The sequence below is a fragment of the Falco punctatus genome (genome assembly GCF_963210335.1).
Source record: "Falco punctatus genome assembly, chromosome: 5".
In the NCBI taxonomy this organism is placed as follows: domain Eukaryota; kingdom Metazoa; phylum Chordata; class Aves; order Falconiformes; family Falconidae; genus Falco; species Falco punctatus.
The window spans coordinates 7,674,631-7,692,963 of NC_137584.1; the positions used below are offsets into that span (position 1 = coordinate 7,674,631).

An 18,333-nucleotide genomic window follows, 5' to 3' on the forward strand; every position below is an offset into this window, starting at 1 on the left:
GGAGATCCATGGTGGAGCAGATTTCCACCTGCAGCCCGTGGAGATCCATGGTGGAGCAGATTTCCACCTGCAGCCCGTGGAGGACCCCACGCCAGAGCAGGGGGATGCCCCAGCGAGGCTGTGACCCCGTGGGAAGCCCACACCGGGGCAGGGTCCTGCGGGACCTGTGGCCCCTGGAGAGAGAGGAGCAGGTTTGCTGGAGCAGGTTTGCTGGCAGGACCTGTGGAGCCGTGGAAAGGACCCTCGCTGGAGCAGTGTGATCAAGGACTGCACCCCCTGGGAGGGACCCAGGCTGGAGCAGTTCCTGAAGAGCTGCGGCCCGTGGGAAGGACTCACATGGAGAGGTTCATGGAGGACTGTCCCCATGGGAGGGACCCCAGGCTGGAGCAGGGCAGAGTGTGAGGACCCTGCCCCTGAGGGGGAAGGAGCAGCACAGACAGCGTGTGATGGACTGACCCCAGCCCTCGCTCCCTGTCCCCCTGCGCTGCTGGGGGGAGGAGGTAGAGAAATCAGGAGTAAACTTGAGCCTGGGAAGAGGAGAGGGGTGGGGGAACATGTTTTAACATTTGGGTTTTATTTTCTCATTATCCTATTCTGATTTGATTGGAAATAAATTAAACTAATTTCCCCAAGTCAAGTTTGTTTTGCTCGTGACAGTAATCGCTGAGGGATCTCCCTGTCCTTATCTTGATCCACAAAGTTTTCATTATATTTCCTCTCCCCTGTCCAGCTGAGGAGGGGAGCAATAGAGTGGCTCTGGTAGGCACCAGGCGTTTAGCCAGGGTCATCCTGCCACACACCAAGTTTTGATATTACTGACAATGAAGCATGCAAATGTGCTACGAACTGCCAAAAAAAAAAAAGAGAGGGTTTTTTGTTATATTTATGTTGGCTATATGTATATGAGTAGAAGAATTTCTTGCTTCAAAACAGGATTGGATTATTTCCTTGGTGAATGCTTTGATTTATGCATGGTCAGAATCCTGTGAGGCCCTTGATGATGCACTTTTTCAGAGGTGTTAGAGATGGGTCTGTTATCTGAAGATTTTTTTTTTTCTTAGTATTTTCGTTTCTGACTATAAAAGCCACCTGCTTTTACACTTGCACTGTATTGTACTTTGTAAAGGGAAAAGAGTGGTAGGATAGCCCCCAACATTTCATAAAGCTGTCAAGGATTAAGTATTTGGCACAGATTTATAGTGAAGTTCAGAGTGGTTGTTTTTTGGGAGTGTTTTTTTGTTTTTTGCATTAAACATGATAAAAACATTCACCATTATTATCCACACAGATATTTTTTTTTTACATTCTTGAATAGCCGTCTGATATAGTCTGGAAAATAAGGGTTGAGGCCATGGAAATTAAATTACATTTTAGGTAATATAACTCTGTCTGGCATAGTTTATCAGAAAGTGAAGTATAATGACCTAGTAATACCATCTTTCACCATTTTTTTTTATTAATTCTTTTTGAAGCCAATTAAGTTAGCTAACATTTCTACTTGCTTAATGAAGAAGGCAGTGTGATTTATTGTTTGCAGTTACTGGTTATGTGATACTGCCTTTAAGAAGAGAGAAATTAATGGTTGCACAGTGCTGATCCGAAGATAGGTGGTTAGATTGCAAGCCCAGAGTTTGTCTTCCAGGTTGTAAGACCTGGCTGGTTGCTTGGACTTAGGATGTCAGGGTAGTGTAAGTCAACTGTGATCGTAGAGTGGTTCAGTACTACAGCTGCATACTAGATATCTTACAATCTTTCCAATATTATTCAAGGAATCATCATATACTTGTCTCTCATTTCTGTGTGTCTTAATTAGAAGTTTTGTTTCTCTCCTCACAGGCGCAGCGCAAAGCTCTTTTCAGCTGGGGATGCCTGGGGAGAAGGAGGGAGGGAAAAGTTACTTTTCAGAGTGGCAGCATCAATAAATTCTGGGGATGCTGTGGAAGGAAGAGATTGGTGATTACGGTTTCAGGGAAAGGTCTGCAATTCTGCATATGCACTTGTATATTTTTTTGAGGGAGAAACTGCAGTGTTCTTGATAGCCCTGCACATTTCCCAATACCCATTAAATACCCATTGTCAGTACGGGAAGTACATCTGTCTGTGGGTGCTTCTTTTAGAGACTGGGATACTTGGGTTACTTAAGAGCTATTCCCTCTTGTTCCTAGTCTGCAAGGCTTCACTGATTGCTTACAATTTGTTTGCTTATTGAGGGTAAGTGATGCTGTGCTGATGCTTAGACCAGAAATCGGGGGTACATATGTTTTTTTAGGTTTAGGTATTTGATGTTAGCTTTCCACATGCATGTCACTGGAGCCAGCCATTTCTGCTAGTGAGTTGCATAGCCTGGATGTATCCAGAAGACCTGTTTCACTTGAGGGAAGTTCCAGCAAGAAAACGCTGTTGCACCCAGTTCAGTCCAAGTCAGTACTGGTATTAGTAAAATAAGTCATCTGTGTTACTTAGAAAACAGGTCTTGCGTTAAGAGGCTGAGTATCGGTTTGATGAGACTTTTCTGGAAAACTTGGTTACAAAACATTTGGATGATAAAAGTAAAATGTGCACGGGCACTGCACAATATTTTTATTGCAAGAATAAATCAGTTTAAAGAAAAGCTGACAACTACTTTATTGTAAGTAGGAATTTGAGATTGGATGTGTTGGGAAGGTTTGTATTTGAGTCTTGGATCTATTGCTGACTAGAAATGATATCAGCTGGGATTCAGTTTACAGATCAAGACATCTAAATTTTGGTATGTGAATAGGAACTTGATCACGCTGTAGATTATAAATCAAGTAAGGAAAATATACCTATGGGCAGGATTGTCTCTTTAAAGATACCTTTCTGTCAAAGGCATGTAGCAGCTACTTCCCATTAGTTCTTCTATTTCAATGTGCAAATATAAATTTGGGTTTGACCAAGAAACATATAGTGGGTGCTGGTGGGATATTGTGATGTACCATATGCCACCGTGCTCTTGCAAAACTTCATGGTACATTAAATGAAGATACTAACTTGGGTTAAAGGCTGACATACTGAAAACAAATCCTACCAAAACCAGAACTTTAAAACATGAAAGCTTTTTGCGTATTCCACCAAAGAAAATTAAGTATTTCTGTTAGCTCTTACTGTGACACTTGTACAGAACAGAACTACAGCTGAAACAGCTAGTTAATGTCATCTGAAGCAGATGCTGTATGGTCACCTGATCGTTGATGGGCCTCTGTCCTAAAGCACATGAACTTTTTTTTTTGTAAAAAAAGAGATGTAAACAGGGTAATAATACAGATTACATATATAGATACAAATGTACATATATTCCTATGTACAACTTTAAATGATTACTTTGTGATTAAAGAAGAGAATCTGTTGCTATTTGCTGGTCAGCTGACTCAAAGTTGTAATTTGGCAATTGTTCTTTGTCATTTTGTGATAACATGAATTTTCAGTGATTTTTCAGTGAGAAGGAATAGATTTCTACTTATAGGAGAATATTGCAAGTAGGATATTTACTGTTATGGCAAGAATGGAACAAATATCTACCTGCTGGGTAGCAATTAAGGCTGTGCTTATAGATTAGGTCCATTCAGAGTGTTGATTTTGCACGTTGCAAAAGTTTGGGTTTAATGTACTGATTTTATTGTACAGTTTGGTGTTAATGTACTGCTGAATTCTGAGAACAAATGCCAAGGTTGGTTGAAGCAGGCTCCCCAAACAAAGGGTTTGGATAGGCTTTGCCATTTTCATGTATACATGTATTACCAGCTCTTAGACTGAGATAACAAAAGGAAAAGTAAGTTGCAATCTGTAGCATGGGAAATGATTGATAGGCATGCAATGTATGCTATGACTGCATATGACCGAAAAACTTACAGGTGATAGACTGTGGTATTAGAAATCCTGGATTGCCTATGGCAATGGAAAGTATTCACCTCATGCATTTAGTCTGAAATACTTGTTTACATTATAGTACAAAAAAGAGAAAAGGGTACCTTCCAGAGTCCCGCTCAGTCTTTCTCCATAGTTTGTGGAGGGTCCCCAGAGGACTAATTTCAAATAGACACATAACTTTTAGACACAGTGAAACAGTATGTTACCCATGGGTAATCTGATCATCTGTGTGACTGATGTCAGCACAATTCAGTACCCTTGGCTCTTGGGTCAAATCTTCAAGTTTCATCAGGTTGGCCAGTCTCCCTGTCACCACATCGATGCAGTAGGGAGAATCCTCCCAAGCTGATGATGCTGGTACTGTTAAAGGTGTGGAAGGAGCTGTTGCCATGTAGTCATCTTTCAGCTTGAGGACCACATGGGTAGGAGCAGCTATGGGTCAAGAAAAGCACCTACCCGGGATGAAACTGGGAGAGAAGGAAAACATAGATGTCAGGCATCTGTGTATCAGCAACTGCAAGCCAAGTAGGCACTTAGTAGCCAGCTCATCAGAGGAAAGATTTACTTTTTTGAGTTGTCGTAATGTAGAAGATGCTTTTTTTTTTTTTTTTTTTTTAATTGCCCACAAACAAGCTTCAAGTCTGCACCTTCTTTGCAGTCGTTCTGCAGAAAGGTGCCTTCTGCCATTTCTTTCTGCTCATGTCCATTTGTGTTGCATTATCTTGGACTGTTTCTTTAGGTTTCATTAATACCATTGCAGTGCTAGAAGCGAGGACCTTAGCATTGAGATTGACCTCTGCCATCCTCTAAGCAACTCTGTGTTATAGTTTTTATTTATCTAAAATATTTGTGTTATTTATCATGCTAGGGAAGAGAAATTTGTTGCTCGGTTTTATCACAAGCCCAGAATCCGGTAGTTGGTAATCTGTTTAGTCTCTGAAAGGCAACAATAAAATCTGTTAAGCATATCAGGTTATGAAGTCCCCTCAGGATTTCACAGCTTACTAACCTGTATTTGGTTAAGTACTTATTTTAGACAGATGGAATTTTTGGCAGCCATTGAAATTCCTCTTCTACCTACATGAAAATCATGACTGACTCTCAATATCTGATTTTTCAAATGTAAATATTGTGCATTGGAGACTGCATACTTGGAGACTGTACTTTATAAAATTATTACAGTTAGCCTTTATTTGGCATTTTATTTGGAATCATTCTGGTTAGCAACATATTCACATCAGCTGATACTATGCTTGTCTAAAATTCACTCAGAAATAGAGATTCCATGTTATTCCACTGGCAGCATCGCAGGCATCCTTGATTAGAGTTATACCACTACTGACTCACAGCATCTACTATACATGTGAATTAACTTGTTAAGTAGAATTTCAGATACGGTTGAGTAAAACTTAGTGATTTTTTTAATTTAAAAACGAGATCACTGTCATGCATGAAATTTTTAATTCCTGTGGCCATAATTTCTATTTTGAAAAATACAGCTGCACTTTGATACATCTGTAGAAGACAGACAAGATTGATGAAGACAGTAATTAACAAGATTAATTTTGCTACTATGAGTCATCCAAGGGATTAGAGCTCTGAAGTGTTTTTAATCTATAGCATAGGTAAACTGTGTTGAAAATTGTCATCTGTCATAAAAATATGTTCAACAAATTGGAAAGCGATGTTGTAAACTGCTGTTGTCTCCTTCCAAATAGTTCCCATAGCCAGAGCTTTCCTAAGTAGGCCTCTTGCAGGGTCAACACATCCCAAGGGAGTTTTAAACTAATAAAAATGGCTCAGAAATAGCCATGGACGAAAAAAAACCCTCTGAATATTTGTTCAGCTTTGGCTCTACAGTTTAAGCTGTGTTTCACACTGCTGTTTGGTCTTGTCTGCAAGCAGCAACCAAGAGAGCTGAGACGGGTCTCTCTGCCCAGGCGCGATGTCCCTGCTAGGGGATTGAGTCAGGGGAGATACAGATCACAACCAGCGTGGTTTAGTAAGTCTGTTATTAATTTAGCTGTTATCACTGACAGAATCAAGCTACTACAGATAACTGCCAGTTGAGCCAGCTTGCAGTTCGCTCATGCACATGTTCATTGTAGCCCCCGGGTGGGAGCAGCAGCCCTGGGGAGGGCAGCCCCAGGGGCTTGTACTGATGCGCCTTTGAGCTGGGTGTTCAGAAAGTCCCTCAGGGCCCCTGGTTTCATCAGGTATCTCTCCACAGTCCTTGTCTGGATGCAGCAGCCACCCCCTGGATGTGGTCTGAGTTGCGCGGTTTGAGGGGAGCGTGTGCTGGGGTCCTCGTGCACAGCTGGCGACTCTGGGTGTGAGGAGTTGTTCAGCTCTTGTGGAGTGAGCAGCATGACCTGTCTCTGGAGCTCAGCAGATCTTGGGAGGCTTCACATGCTGCCTCTCGGCGGGCACAGTGTTGCCTCCTGTGTTCTGGAAGGTACTTTCTATCCACGGACAAGGGGGCCTATGGAGCAGCACGTTCACACCAGCTCATGCTTGCTAAACTGTGGGATTGTTACTCTCACCTGAGAAGCGGGAGGCAAGGCACCTCTGCAGATCTTGCTCTAACACAGCTCCCCCTGAGCATCTTAACCATTTCAGCTGCAGGTGCTGTAAGACGTACAGGTTTGGGAGGTGGGGTGCTGGGCGTTTCTGTCCCCTTACATGTACTTTGTAGATAATTTTATGTCTTTAAAATTATGTGAAATATGCTTTTAAGACAACCAGCGTACAAATGCAGCTCTAGTTTTTTGCATTTTTTGGTTGCTTTTAGATGAAAAATTTCTGTAATGATATGAAGGATTCAGGGTAAGATGATTTTTAATGGGACGTGTGGATTGAGGCGTCAAAAGGACAATCGGGGCTTGATGCAGCAGTCCACATGTAAGCATCTAGTGCCCTTTGAGATACAGAGGAGTGTTGTGCCTGGCTTTCATCTGTTGCTGTGCAGGTCTCCTATGCAGCTGATTTATAGCTGATATCATTGCCATAACGAGCTATTCAGTGTTGATTTCTCCAGCACCTTCCAGCCTCTCAGCTGACAGCAGGTGCTTATGTGTACAAATCTGAATTTGGTCTATAGTCGGTATAGTCATTGGAGCAGTTGGAATTACTGACTACGAGGTAACTATTCTAGGGTGAGCTGGATCTTTAGGCTTTTTATTTTAATCAATACTAAATACTCTATAATTATCATGGAAGGGATAGCTACCTACGTTGCATATGAACACCTAGTTTAGTGTCTAACTAGATTCAGTCCCATCCTACATTATACTACAGCATGTGATATATTTTTATATATCATTATCTTGGTGACTTGTTTTACTGTTCAGCTTGTTATTGTCTGCTGTTTGTGTCATACAGCCTTCACAGACTTAACGTGAGGAGGGATTGCGCAATGCAAAAAGATTTTACTGCGTATATGTATAATAAAACATATATACAAAAAGTTACTTAAATTAGGTTTGCTTACTTACTCAGATAATTGCTTACAGTAGGTTAAAGGAAGGCTGCTAAATTAGAAATGCTATGATGAGTCATTTCTGATGTGCTGGTCTGAATCATGCTTGTATGCAATCACTGTATCAGCTCACTGCAAGGCTGCCAAGCTGCCCACACATTCCCATGATGAATTTGCCAAGAGAAGTCTGATTTCCTTCTGGCCATCTGCATCAGTTTTGAGTCGTAAGTCCCTGGATGTGTTTATTAGCTACTGTATTTATTTGTCCTTTATTTGTTGGAAGCTGGTTTTGACTTTTGTTTCAGTTTCCCCTGTTGACTTTTTAAGTTGGCTTTTGAAAATCGTATGGACCTAGAATTGAGCTGTGAATATACTTCAGATCTCTCAGCTTTCCTGAAAACTGCAAAAAAATTGTGCATTCAACAGGCTGCAGCAGATAAATCACAACTCTGGAAAAACAGCCTTGAAATTATAAATGCCAAATGGCAGAATATAGTTCTTCAACTTAAATACTTGTTAAAAAGCTGTGTTTAAAAAATATGCATAAACCAGAACCTCTGCCTTTTGGTATTTTGTAGTTGAAACTAGGACAGTTCCTTCTTTGCTTATACAGTCAGTGCTGTGCCCATCAACTATACAACTATACAACTTTTTTTTATTATTATTTTTTTTATTTACCTTCAGTGTGTCTTGCAGTCTCACAAGTCCTGATGTATGCCTGTTCACAAGTCCTTTATCTAAACTGGGTTCTGCAGTTCGCACTTCACCAGTCCTCCTTTTCTGACTTTCTCCTTCCCCCTGCCAGCCAGGGTGGTTACCTGTATGTGCCTGGCCCTTCCAAGCTCCAGTGCAGGCACTTGGCAGCAGGATTCGCTGCTGGTTTAGGGATCTCGGCTCTGGGCCAAGGTACCCGTGTGCTAGGTACTGTGTAAAGACAACAAACCCACAGTTCCTCTGCCAAAGAAGTGAGTGGATTGCTAATCCATTTAGCAATCCACTTTAATACCATTTTTAAACCTTAATCCAAAATGCATAATCCATAACTGATTGATGTGCCCCACTAAATGCCCATGTGGGGATCCGAGCATCGTTTTGGGGAAAAAAACTACGGTAGTTTTGTTGTTTTTTTTTTTAAATGGCAGTTCTGTCTCATCAGTGACTTTTCTACTTGCAGTCTGAGAGTATCTTAAACAAGATTTCCTTGCAAATGGTTGCTAATCTTTGCTTCTGAAAATTCATTGAGCTTTTTTCTGTGTGGGTTACCAGAGGGTTACAACAGAAGGTTTGCATTTTCATGTTCAGTTTTCATTTCTTAACTCAAGACTACACATCTTCAAACTGTGGTAACTTTCTGCTGCTGATCATACCCTTTCTTCTTACCAACTTGTAATTGTATTTGACATCTTTCTCCCTTGTCTTCAAGAGTACCATTTAAAAGTGACTTTTTGTCTCTAAAATTTTAATAATCCTGATTTTTTATCATCAAAATTGGATTCTGCTATTCAAGCCCGTATTTTGCATATAGTTTTTACAACAAATCATTCCTAAGAAGGCATGTGAAGCTCTGAGTTAATGTAAATTGTTGGTTTGCAGAGCTAAATTTTTCCTCAGGTCCAAAAGAAGATCCCCGGTGACAGAAATTTGTGTGAATTTGCACCGTTAAAAAATTACTCCCCTCTCCTTACCTGCAGGGATGCTTTGTGTGACTAGTCTGGCCTAAAGTGCTGGCTGCAGAAGAGATGTTCACGCAGATAGCTGCATTAGTCTCGCCTGTGCTTATAATATTTTTTGTCAGTCATGACAAGAATGGGTAGAGAACTAACACTAACATCTTTAGCCACATGTAATGCTCCAAGCCCAGTGCCTTGCCATGAACCACATTTGTTTTCAGCAGAATGAGTTTATTACACAGGGTGCGCTCAGATTAGTTATTCTAACTATTTCCTGGGGTATTGTGCCTTGAAATGAGCGTTGGGCATGTAGTATTTAAAGTATTTGTATGGTTTCTCTGAAGTCATGTTCAGATAATAAAAATGCGAAATGGAAGGCAAATGATTGTAAAATGTGATTTTTGCCTGTTTTTAAGGTGGTTTGTTAAAAATACTAATTATATAAAATATCTCAATTGGAAGTGCAGATCATTAAACTTAAATGTAGCTTATAGCACTTGATAAATCATGTGTGCTATATTTTTGTAGAGATTTTATAAAAAATTCTTTGAGCATGTAAAATTTTGCACGGTTCTATTTTGGGTTTTTTTGGGTTTTGGCTTTTTTTTAATATTCTGTTCTTAAGGGGGCTTATGATATTTTGGGTGCCTGAAACTCTTTAAGTAGCTCATACCTAGCAGGACTATACATACATTTTGTTGCTTCCTCAGCCTAAGAGATTTTCCTTAAAATAAAGCAAAAGAAAATTGTTTTATTAATTTTGACTTGGGTTCTTCCTTAACAGTACTAGTTATGCATATCAAAGATCATGCTTTCCTAAGGACTGTGTCTAGTTCTGCAGTTGAATTTCTCCTGAAGCCTTGTGTGTAAAATGCTGTGAGCGGTAAGGGGTGATATGCGACTGGCAACTACTGATTTGTCATTTGACACATCTTGGGGGGAAAAAACCTATTCTCCAGTAACCAGAGAATGTTTTTGGTCTTTTAGCCAAGAGCATTCATCTTGTTTGCATTTCCTTTTTTTTTTTTTTTTTTTTTTTTTTTTTTTAAGAATATGGAAATGTAGGGTTCTACAAGTCCATTGGTTCAAAGAATTGGTTCAGCTCTTGAGCAGACTTGTATTTCAGGAAGCTGTGGGATTTTCTCTGAGCTTTGCCTGGCAGAGTGCTCCCTGACCTCTTTTACTCTGCTCAGGGTTACTTTTATGATTTAGATACATAGAATGAGTTTTTTAATGGAGAGGTTTTTTACTCTTTGATGGACTCTGAGACAATTATGAACCTGCTTGCCTGTTGTTCCCAAAATACTTCAGAGAGTGTGATTTTTCTTTAGTAATACCTTAGAACAGCAATCCAAAAGATCTCTTTCTTGTAGAATAGATGGTACTTCTAGATATACCTCCTTGCTATACCTTTTTACCTTGCTCTTCATTTCTTCCCTCCCCCCTCCACAGACACAGTCAGCTCAAATATATACGTGGGCGCTTGAGTTTGGATGTTGGTGTTGATGATTGTTTCCTTAGTTCCAGGGATGACCTGGAGTTTTATGGGTCTTGATCTTCTCCTACCAGAGGCTGAGGAGAGAGTCACTGAGTCAGAGAACCTTGGATGTTGCTCCTTCTGCATGCTGTCAACCTAATGGCTTTGCGGCATACCTGCAGTGAGGCCAAGAGAAGGAAATAAGTTTTTTTTTCCTAAATGAGTTGGAGTTTCTAAAACCAGAAATTTTGGCCTACTGAAACAAAAGAGGGCTAAGTCCTGAAAGAAACTGGGGGAGGATCCCTGCAATGAATACTGTTTGGAGATGGTTCTGGCTCCTTTAGTGAAGCTGAATCTTGTTAGTGTGCAAACAGGATACACACATTACTTTAGTGCACTGTCTTTTTCTTAAGAAGTCTTTATAAACTTAGCAATTAGATGAGCTTCAGATGTGCTATCTAAACAAAAACCATGTCAATGCAATCTGATTTGCGTTAAGGGGTAAGACTTGTCTGAACATAGGCTGAAACAGCTCTTGAAATATTTTGAATGTGCTCTCTGTTTTCTCAAACACTGCCAGAGAATTCAATTGATAGCCAGTGCAAAAAGCTATCTGATACAAGATGATGTTGTGCTGTTTATTCTGTTTTATGGCTTTTCAGTACTGCAACTGAACACGTATATATGTTACGATAAAACAATCTTGTAGTTGAGGGGTTTGGGGGGAAAAGAGAGGCTGGGCAGACAATATATAGTTAAGAGCTGAGCTGATAAACCTGTAAAGATTAAATAATGAAAGACTACTGAGTAATCTGCAGTAATAGCAATCACTGCTACAATTACAAAGCTTCACAACATTACAAATGGAGAGACGGATTCAGAATTAAATGCGTTTGCAGTGAGTCGAACTTCTTGAAAATGAAAATGGAAAAAACAGACTCAAAGAGCTTTCTGCACAATTGAGAATGCAAGAGGGAATTTGTGTCTAAGGAACAATAAAAAAACCCAACCCAATGGCTTGACCAAAAAGTTTGTGAGAAAAGAGGATGATGGGGGGTTGAAGCACAACTTGGTTTTACCAAAACCAGAGCATATAAAGGAGCATATAAACACAACCATTGAAGAACTGCAACCCCCTACATGGGAGGCTTGATAATAACTATACTTTTAATTTCTATGTTGGATATGTTATCTTTTGACGGCATAGAGCAGTGAATATATCAAAACGATTTAGGCAGAGGTTAATATTTATGGTTGTGGTCTCATGCCCTTGTGCTGCTTTTAGATTGTCACACCGTTGTTCTTCTTGGACAACTTATTTGTAATTCAGAGTGAAAAATAAGAATGCCCACGGCTCTTGCTACAGTTGGGGTGCACTTTAGATGGTGGAAGTGTGTCTCGTCCAGGTGAGCACAAAGTGCAGCTCTGGGGAAGAGAAAGGAGCGTGTAAACCAAGCTGGACCTAGAGCCCTCTCTGCTGGATGCCTGGGAAACGGCACTTGAAACAGGAGAAACCCAAGAATGCTGACGTAGAAGCGAGAATCTGAGAAGTTAGTGGAAGAAATCTAGACATAAACCATAACATTTATGTAGCTGAGCTCTTTCTATTGTAAGCAGATGAAATAGCATACGTATATTTCATAAAGTGACCGTCTTTTATTATATCATCAGGTGATATGTTTTCATGATAATTCTTTCGAGAATGTGTATGGTACCTGAGGGGGGAAAAGGAACTAACATTCCATCTGAGAAATTTGAAAAATTCATAATACCTGTCCCAAATAAGACTGTGCAAGTGGAGAATTTTCAAACCAGGTATAGCAGGAGGTATGGATGGGTGCTGTATTTTTGTAGTAATGTCCAAAAGAAAATAACATTTACTGTAGAAGCTGTAGCAATATGTGGAAAACATGCTATTCCAAGGCAAAGTGCTTTTTTAGAAAGGCACTTGGCAAGATGCATCAACTTTTCCAGTGTCTAAATAAAATTTATTTTCCAGTAAGAGGGGCAACTTTATCGTGGTAATTAAAGTACATATCTTATTCCTAAAGTGAAGGAAAACACAGACCTTTGTGAATGTTATTCTTTCAGAAAATTTAACTAGTAGTAACAGGGGAGAGATGCAGAGAATAATTGGATTGCCACTTCATTGCCAGCACTGAGAAATCCACTAAAACTATGCAGCTCCCAAAAGTCCAGCCATTTGGAACTCATGCTGAAGTGTATGTGCATGTAAGCACGCGTGCACAGCTTTTATGTGTGCTTTTTTAAAGCCAAGAAAAGTCTACCGGAGATAAGAGGGATCAACTTTGAATAAACTCCTGAGGAGTGTTGACTTTCTCTTCTTCCATGGTCTTTTCAAGATGTGATAGCAGCTGAAGGCACTCGTTACATATCTGGCCACAGAAAATTCATGGAGGGTCAAGAAAAGACAGGGTTTGTGTATGCTGTTGGAAACCTTTGAAATCTTGAGTGCATGGAAAACTATAGCAAAACAGTTACTGACCTTTATTAAACTTGGTTTCCCTCCATGTCTATGTGTGGGGGAAGCATGTTCTGGAAATGTTTGATATTCTGTCAAATGTTCATTATGAAATTTTTCTTTTCCTTTTTTTGGGTCATCATTTCACTTTAGGGTAATAACTTGATTAATGACATTTTAGTACAGATAGTGTGGTGGGGTTGCCTTAAGCGTTTGTTTTTTCCTACTTTTTTCCAAGCAACAATGACATAACCACTTGAAATTTATTTAGATTAAGAATGGTATATGAAGTGTAGAGTAGTAAAAGACAGGAAGGTTTTGTAGTATTCTTTTGTTCTTAAGAATGAGCCCTGTGAGGTGGCTATTTCTGAAAATAGAAAAGAAGCCTGTCCAGGTAATCAAACTAGCTGGTATGAATTTATCATGTTGTATCACTCACTAGGTGGTGTGTGAAGGGCAGTAATGGCGTTGTGTAAGGGATCGTGAATTTGTTCTCTGGAAAAGGCAAGAGTAGTGCAAATGTACACTGAAGGATGCCTTTTATATTTGTGCTTTTTCTTTACCTAGGTTTTCCTATCACTTGTTGTCCTAGCTAATTCTGATGGTAGCACAAACAAAGAAATTTTAGAAGTATATTTATAGAGGTAGTTGTGAAAGTATCTTAGTTGTATTTATTTTCCACAGGAGAGTAAATGCAGGAACATTCCCATTGCCATTTTTTCCTCTTTCATATTGCCCAAGGTGTTTTCTCAGATATTTTTTCATAAAAAACAATGTACTTTGTATATAGTGGTACAGTAGGTGTTGAATATCAGGTAAGTGTGTAATGGCTTGTCTATATATGTGTATACACACACACACACATATGTGTATCTTCTTGACAGAGTAATGAATGCTATCTAATCTCTAGTACATTAACTTTTGAATATGTTTAAGCTACGTGATAACCATGTTGCAAAGATTATAGACATTTTTGGTGTTAACCTAAGAGAGACCTCGAAGACAGATCTGCCAGTACGGATTCTACCACAGAAGCAGTGCAGGGCGATGCTAAAGGAGAGCTGTAACGTGTGTGGAGCCACCAACCAGCGGCTCTAGTGTGAAGCCAATGTTTAGATTTCATAAGTCACATATGGAAGAAACTCCTCTGACATTCTTTATATCCCCTAAAACTATCAAAGGTCTGATGCTATTCGTCAGTCCTGCCTGGCTGTAGTTGCCACAGCAAAACAAAAAATCGGCAGTCAGGCTGTTCGATACTGGTGTGCTAAACCCATGGTCATGTTTCTGCTGTAAAGGCATCTGCTTCTTACAATAGCTTGGGTAATTTCCAAAGATATTTTAGACAGACCTTATTAAAAAGCAGCTGTTTGGCAGTCTCTGTCAATCCACAAGCTGGATGTAAGTGTTGAGCATTCTGTGACTGCCGATGTAACATACTAAATACTTTTACATGTCTTTTCTGAATGCAGAAAAGGAAATCCAGTCAGTCTGTATAGGTTTTTCTTACTGTAATGGAATTTGAATTTGAAAAACAAGTTTGCATTGCTATGGCCATGTTTCTGTTGACTGACTTCAGTAGGTGCTCAATCAGGCTTTTTGACTATAAAATGATAGACATAACTATATTGCATCACAGAGTTCTGTTGAAAATTCACATGAACGTCTGAGATATACTAATGATCTTGAAAATTTTCCAGATACCAAAAGCATAATGTTTACACTGAAAATGAATATTATCCATGCTTTGTGTTTAGAAAGTGGCCAAACAAATCAGTAAGTGAGAATATACTGCTCCCATCTTCTTCAGCTGTAACTTAATATTTTTACTGGTAATAGTCCTGCAGTGTCAGAGGTCCTTAACTTATTCTGTGCTGGGCTGAAGTTATTGTACTGTACGGGCCTGTTCTCTTATGACTCAATAAAAACTTTTTCCAAAATCATTGCATAATTATTAATTCTGTTTAATAATTACGTTTTCGGATGCTGACCTTACCTGTCCTTTATTTTGCTGCAGAATTTTCTCAAAAGGGACGCATCTCATATATATGTATAAAAAATGTTTTTTATTTTTCTATTTTTCAGGGCATGGCTTTTACCTTGGAGGAGAGACAACAGTTGAATATTCATGGATTATTGCCACCTTGCTTTCTTGGTCAAGATGCCCAGGTTTATGGTATTCTGAAGAATTTTGAAAGACTGACATCTGACCTAGACCGGTAAAGTATGGCTATGAAACTTTACCCCAGTTATCAAACCATAATCCCTTTTTTCTTTTTTATGGTAGTACAGACGAAATGTTGTGGGGGTTTTTTCAAGCTGTGGTGGTTGATGGCTGGGAATCATTAAGCTAAATACATACTTTTGCTAGAATGCTTTCTTCAGAAAATCAACTCCCAATTTTAAATTGCAATATTCCAGTGCTGTTCACATGAACTTATTATTTCAATAACTAAATGATACAAAGGTCATCAGAAGCAAATGAACTCTGAAGTTTTAGTGAAACTAATAGTCACTAACGTTTTTACATGCATATAGATACATATGCATTAAAACAAATATATAAAATCTGTATGTACTGTAGTGTTGTTGTGTTTGATTTTTTTTTTTAAAGAAAAAAGCTGTGGAGGGCTTTAAACATTTATGAATACTCAGATAGTTGGGTTTTTCCCCCCTCAGTGTTTTATAGGTCCTAGGATGCTACTACTTTATTTTTACCCCCATGCCTTGCTTTTTTCTCTGTTGTGGGTTGTCTTGTTATTTCTATGCAATAACATGGCTTTCAGATACCTGTCTGTTGGTAGCAAGGCTTTTCTATAATTTAAAGTTGCCACAATCTTTGTTTTTTAGGGAGGCAGGATAGGATGAGCACAGCCATCCTTGTAAGTGAAGAGCTCATGACTGTGTTGTCTGTTCTAAATGCTCTCAGGGAGGGCATTGTCAGTTAGCACAAGAGTAGCAGCTTCCCAGGCTGGAATCTTGCATGTAGCAAAGCGTAAAATCTCATGGAGACCCCACCAAGCATTGACTTTACCATAGGAAAAAACTGTCTCTGTCCTTCTGTCCTCATCTCCTCCTTACTTCTGCCTTGAAGTATTCCCTTCATGATACACTTTGTCATTTCATGTGTTTCAGGGCATTTAAAACTTTAAGGCCTTTTCAGTTGTTTGATTCTACTTGAATTGCTGGAATTTCTTTCTACCTGTAACTTAAAAGCAAGGGGAAAAAAAAAAAACCAAAACGCCTTTTACCCCATTATTGTGTGTTTTTCTTAACTAGCAAAGAAGTTTTGCTCTTACTTCAGGTCATAGGAGAAAATGACTTGTATTTCTCAAAACTTCGAGATTGAAAGTTACTAGTCTAGCTACGTGAAATTCAAGAGGAGAGCAGCAGTATTTCCAAAATATTAATTAAATATTGTTTTAGAAAAAAAATGTAGATATTTAAATGGCTTTTCACTAAAATTAGGAATTTCTGCAGGAAAGGAAAAAAAGAAGTAATCTGTCAGTTTTAAATGATAGAGTATGAAAAGCTTGATTTGAACCACAATAAAACACCATATACTGAAGTTTTGATTGCACTGGGACTCATCAAATAAAAATAACTGTCTCTGAGTATTGTGGGAATACTTTGCAGAAAACTTGCTTTATCATGTTAAAAGAAAGGAAAGAAAAATCTGTCTGTCTTGGGGGTGGGGAAGGAAAAAAACCCTTTTTTTTTTTTTGAGTACACTTAATGCATGTATGATAGACACAAATAATACACAAGTATAAATAAATATAACTATGTTTAGAAATAAATGTAAATAAAAAGGCTTTCCAGAAGCCATTTGCTTCAGGTGCTTTTTTTCCCCCAAAATCTGTCCCTTTTAAGCTTAATGACTGTATGTAATTAATTAAACAAAACCTCAATATCATTATTTCCTACCTATGAGTGTTCTTTTGCACTTTCTCTTTTCCAGATAAATAGTTGGGTATGGAAGAAATTTATTTCCTTCTTCTGTGACCAGACATTCTTAAAACAGAAGTACAAACATAAACATATTACATCCGTGTGTCTTGAGCATTAGGCTTTAGCTTGCCATTTTATACCATAAAGCCAGTTTTTAGTATAACGTCTTTTTTTTGGTATAAAGGTTATATTTTACTGTGCAGCTTTGCAGTGCAAATGTGTTGTTGTTAATAGGGTTTAGTGATGTACTTTGAGAAAACTAGTAAGTCTTTGGTTCATAGGAATAACTTGAAACTATGAAAAGTTAGTCGTTCTTACTGTGTGATCACTAGTCAAAATACTTCAATTAAGAATTTATTAATTAACAAAAGAAAAAAAAATTAAAAGCTATGTTTATTTACCAGTCTTATCCTGTGGCGTGTAGCAGTGGTGTTTTCTCAACCATAATTTTTGGTCCAGCCATAATTTTAGTCGGAATAAACTGTGTGGCTGCATTTATAATGCAGGGTGAGCTGGGATGGAGTCTCCAACCTTGGAGATATTAAAATCCTGAGTGAACATGCTCCTGGACAACCTGCTCTCGTTGACTGCTTTGAGCAGGGGATTGGGTGTGGGAACTCCAAAGGTCACTTTCAACCTTAGCCAGTCTATGATTGCGTGATGCAGGTCCACAGCAGTTAAAAAATAAGAGGTAATCTTTGATCAATGCAGATTTGTGTAAATGAAATCAGGCTGGTCCTTAAACAATTAAATTTGTATAAATCCACAAGTCCCCCTCAAATGAAACTGTTTCTTTAAGAAGTCATATTTGTATTCTATGTGAACACCTAGCAGGCCAAGATTGACTATTCATGTCACGCCACATTGTGATAAAAAAACATTTGCCTCTTGTATTAGTGGGGCATTATATTGCTGTGGTGTTTTCTCCAGTTTTTAGCAAAATAAAATCATTTGTTCATTACATGTGTAAGTTTATATTTAAGACCACTGATTGAAAGACTTGGTAACATCAGCACGCAGAAGATGCTTCCTTTTAAGCCTATCAACGGTTGCATCTTGGGCTCCTTTGCAGAGATAAAACGCTTGTGTGAATTGAGCATGGAAAAACGTGCACATGTGAAATGTTATTTGCAGCTGTGTTGGTAAGTCAGGTGTCTGACAATTTTATTGTGGTGTGTCAGTAGAGACCCTGCTCTGAGAACATGTGCATTACATGTGTGAGCTCAGTCCTTCAAGGAAATATGTGAACTCTGGTCCCTGTATTTACATTTGTATCGAAGCATTTTAAAGGGAAGAGTGACTGCGATCCTACCGCAGTTACTCCTTGAATGCCTTCACTGATGGAGAATGCCAGAAGACATTGACTATTTTAACTGGAACTTGAAAG

The 18,333-nt window shown here is 39.0% G+C and overlaps 1 protein-coding gene across 1 annotated transcript in view; it reads left to right on the top strand.

The window, feature by feature from the left end:
* Nucleotides 1-18,333, top strand: part of ME1 (malic enzyme 1) — a 187,657-nt gene that overhangs the window by 34,656 nt on the left and 134,668 nt on the right. The window contains exon 2 of the mRNA XM_080389484.1: nucleotides 15,081-15,214. Within this exon, the coding sequence (XP_080245610.1) occupies nucleotides 15,081-15,214 (134 nt within the window). The remainder of the gene's footprint in view (nucleotides 1-15,080; nucleotides 15,215-18,333) is intronic.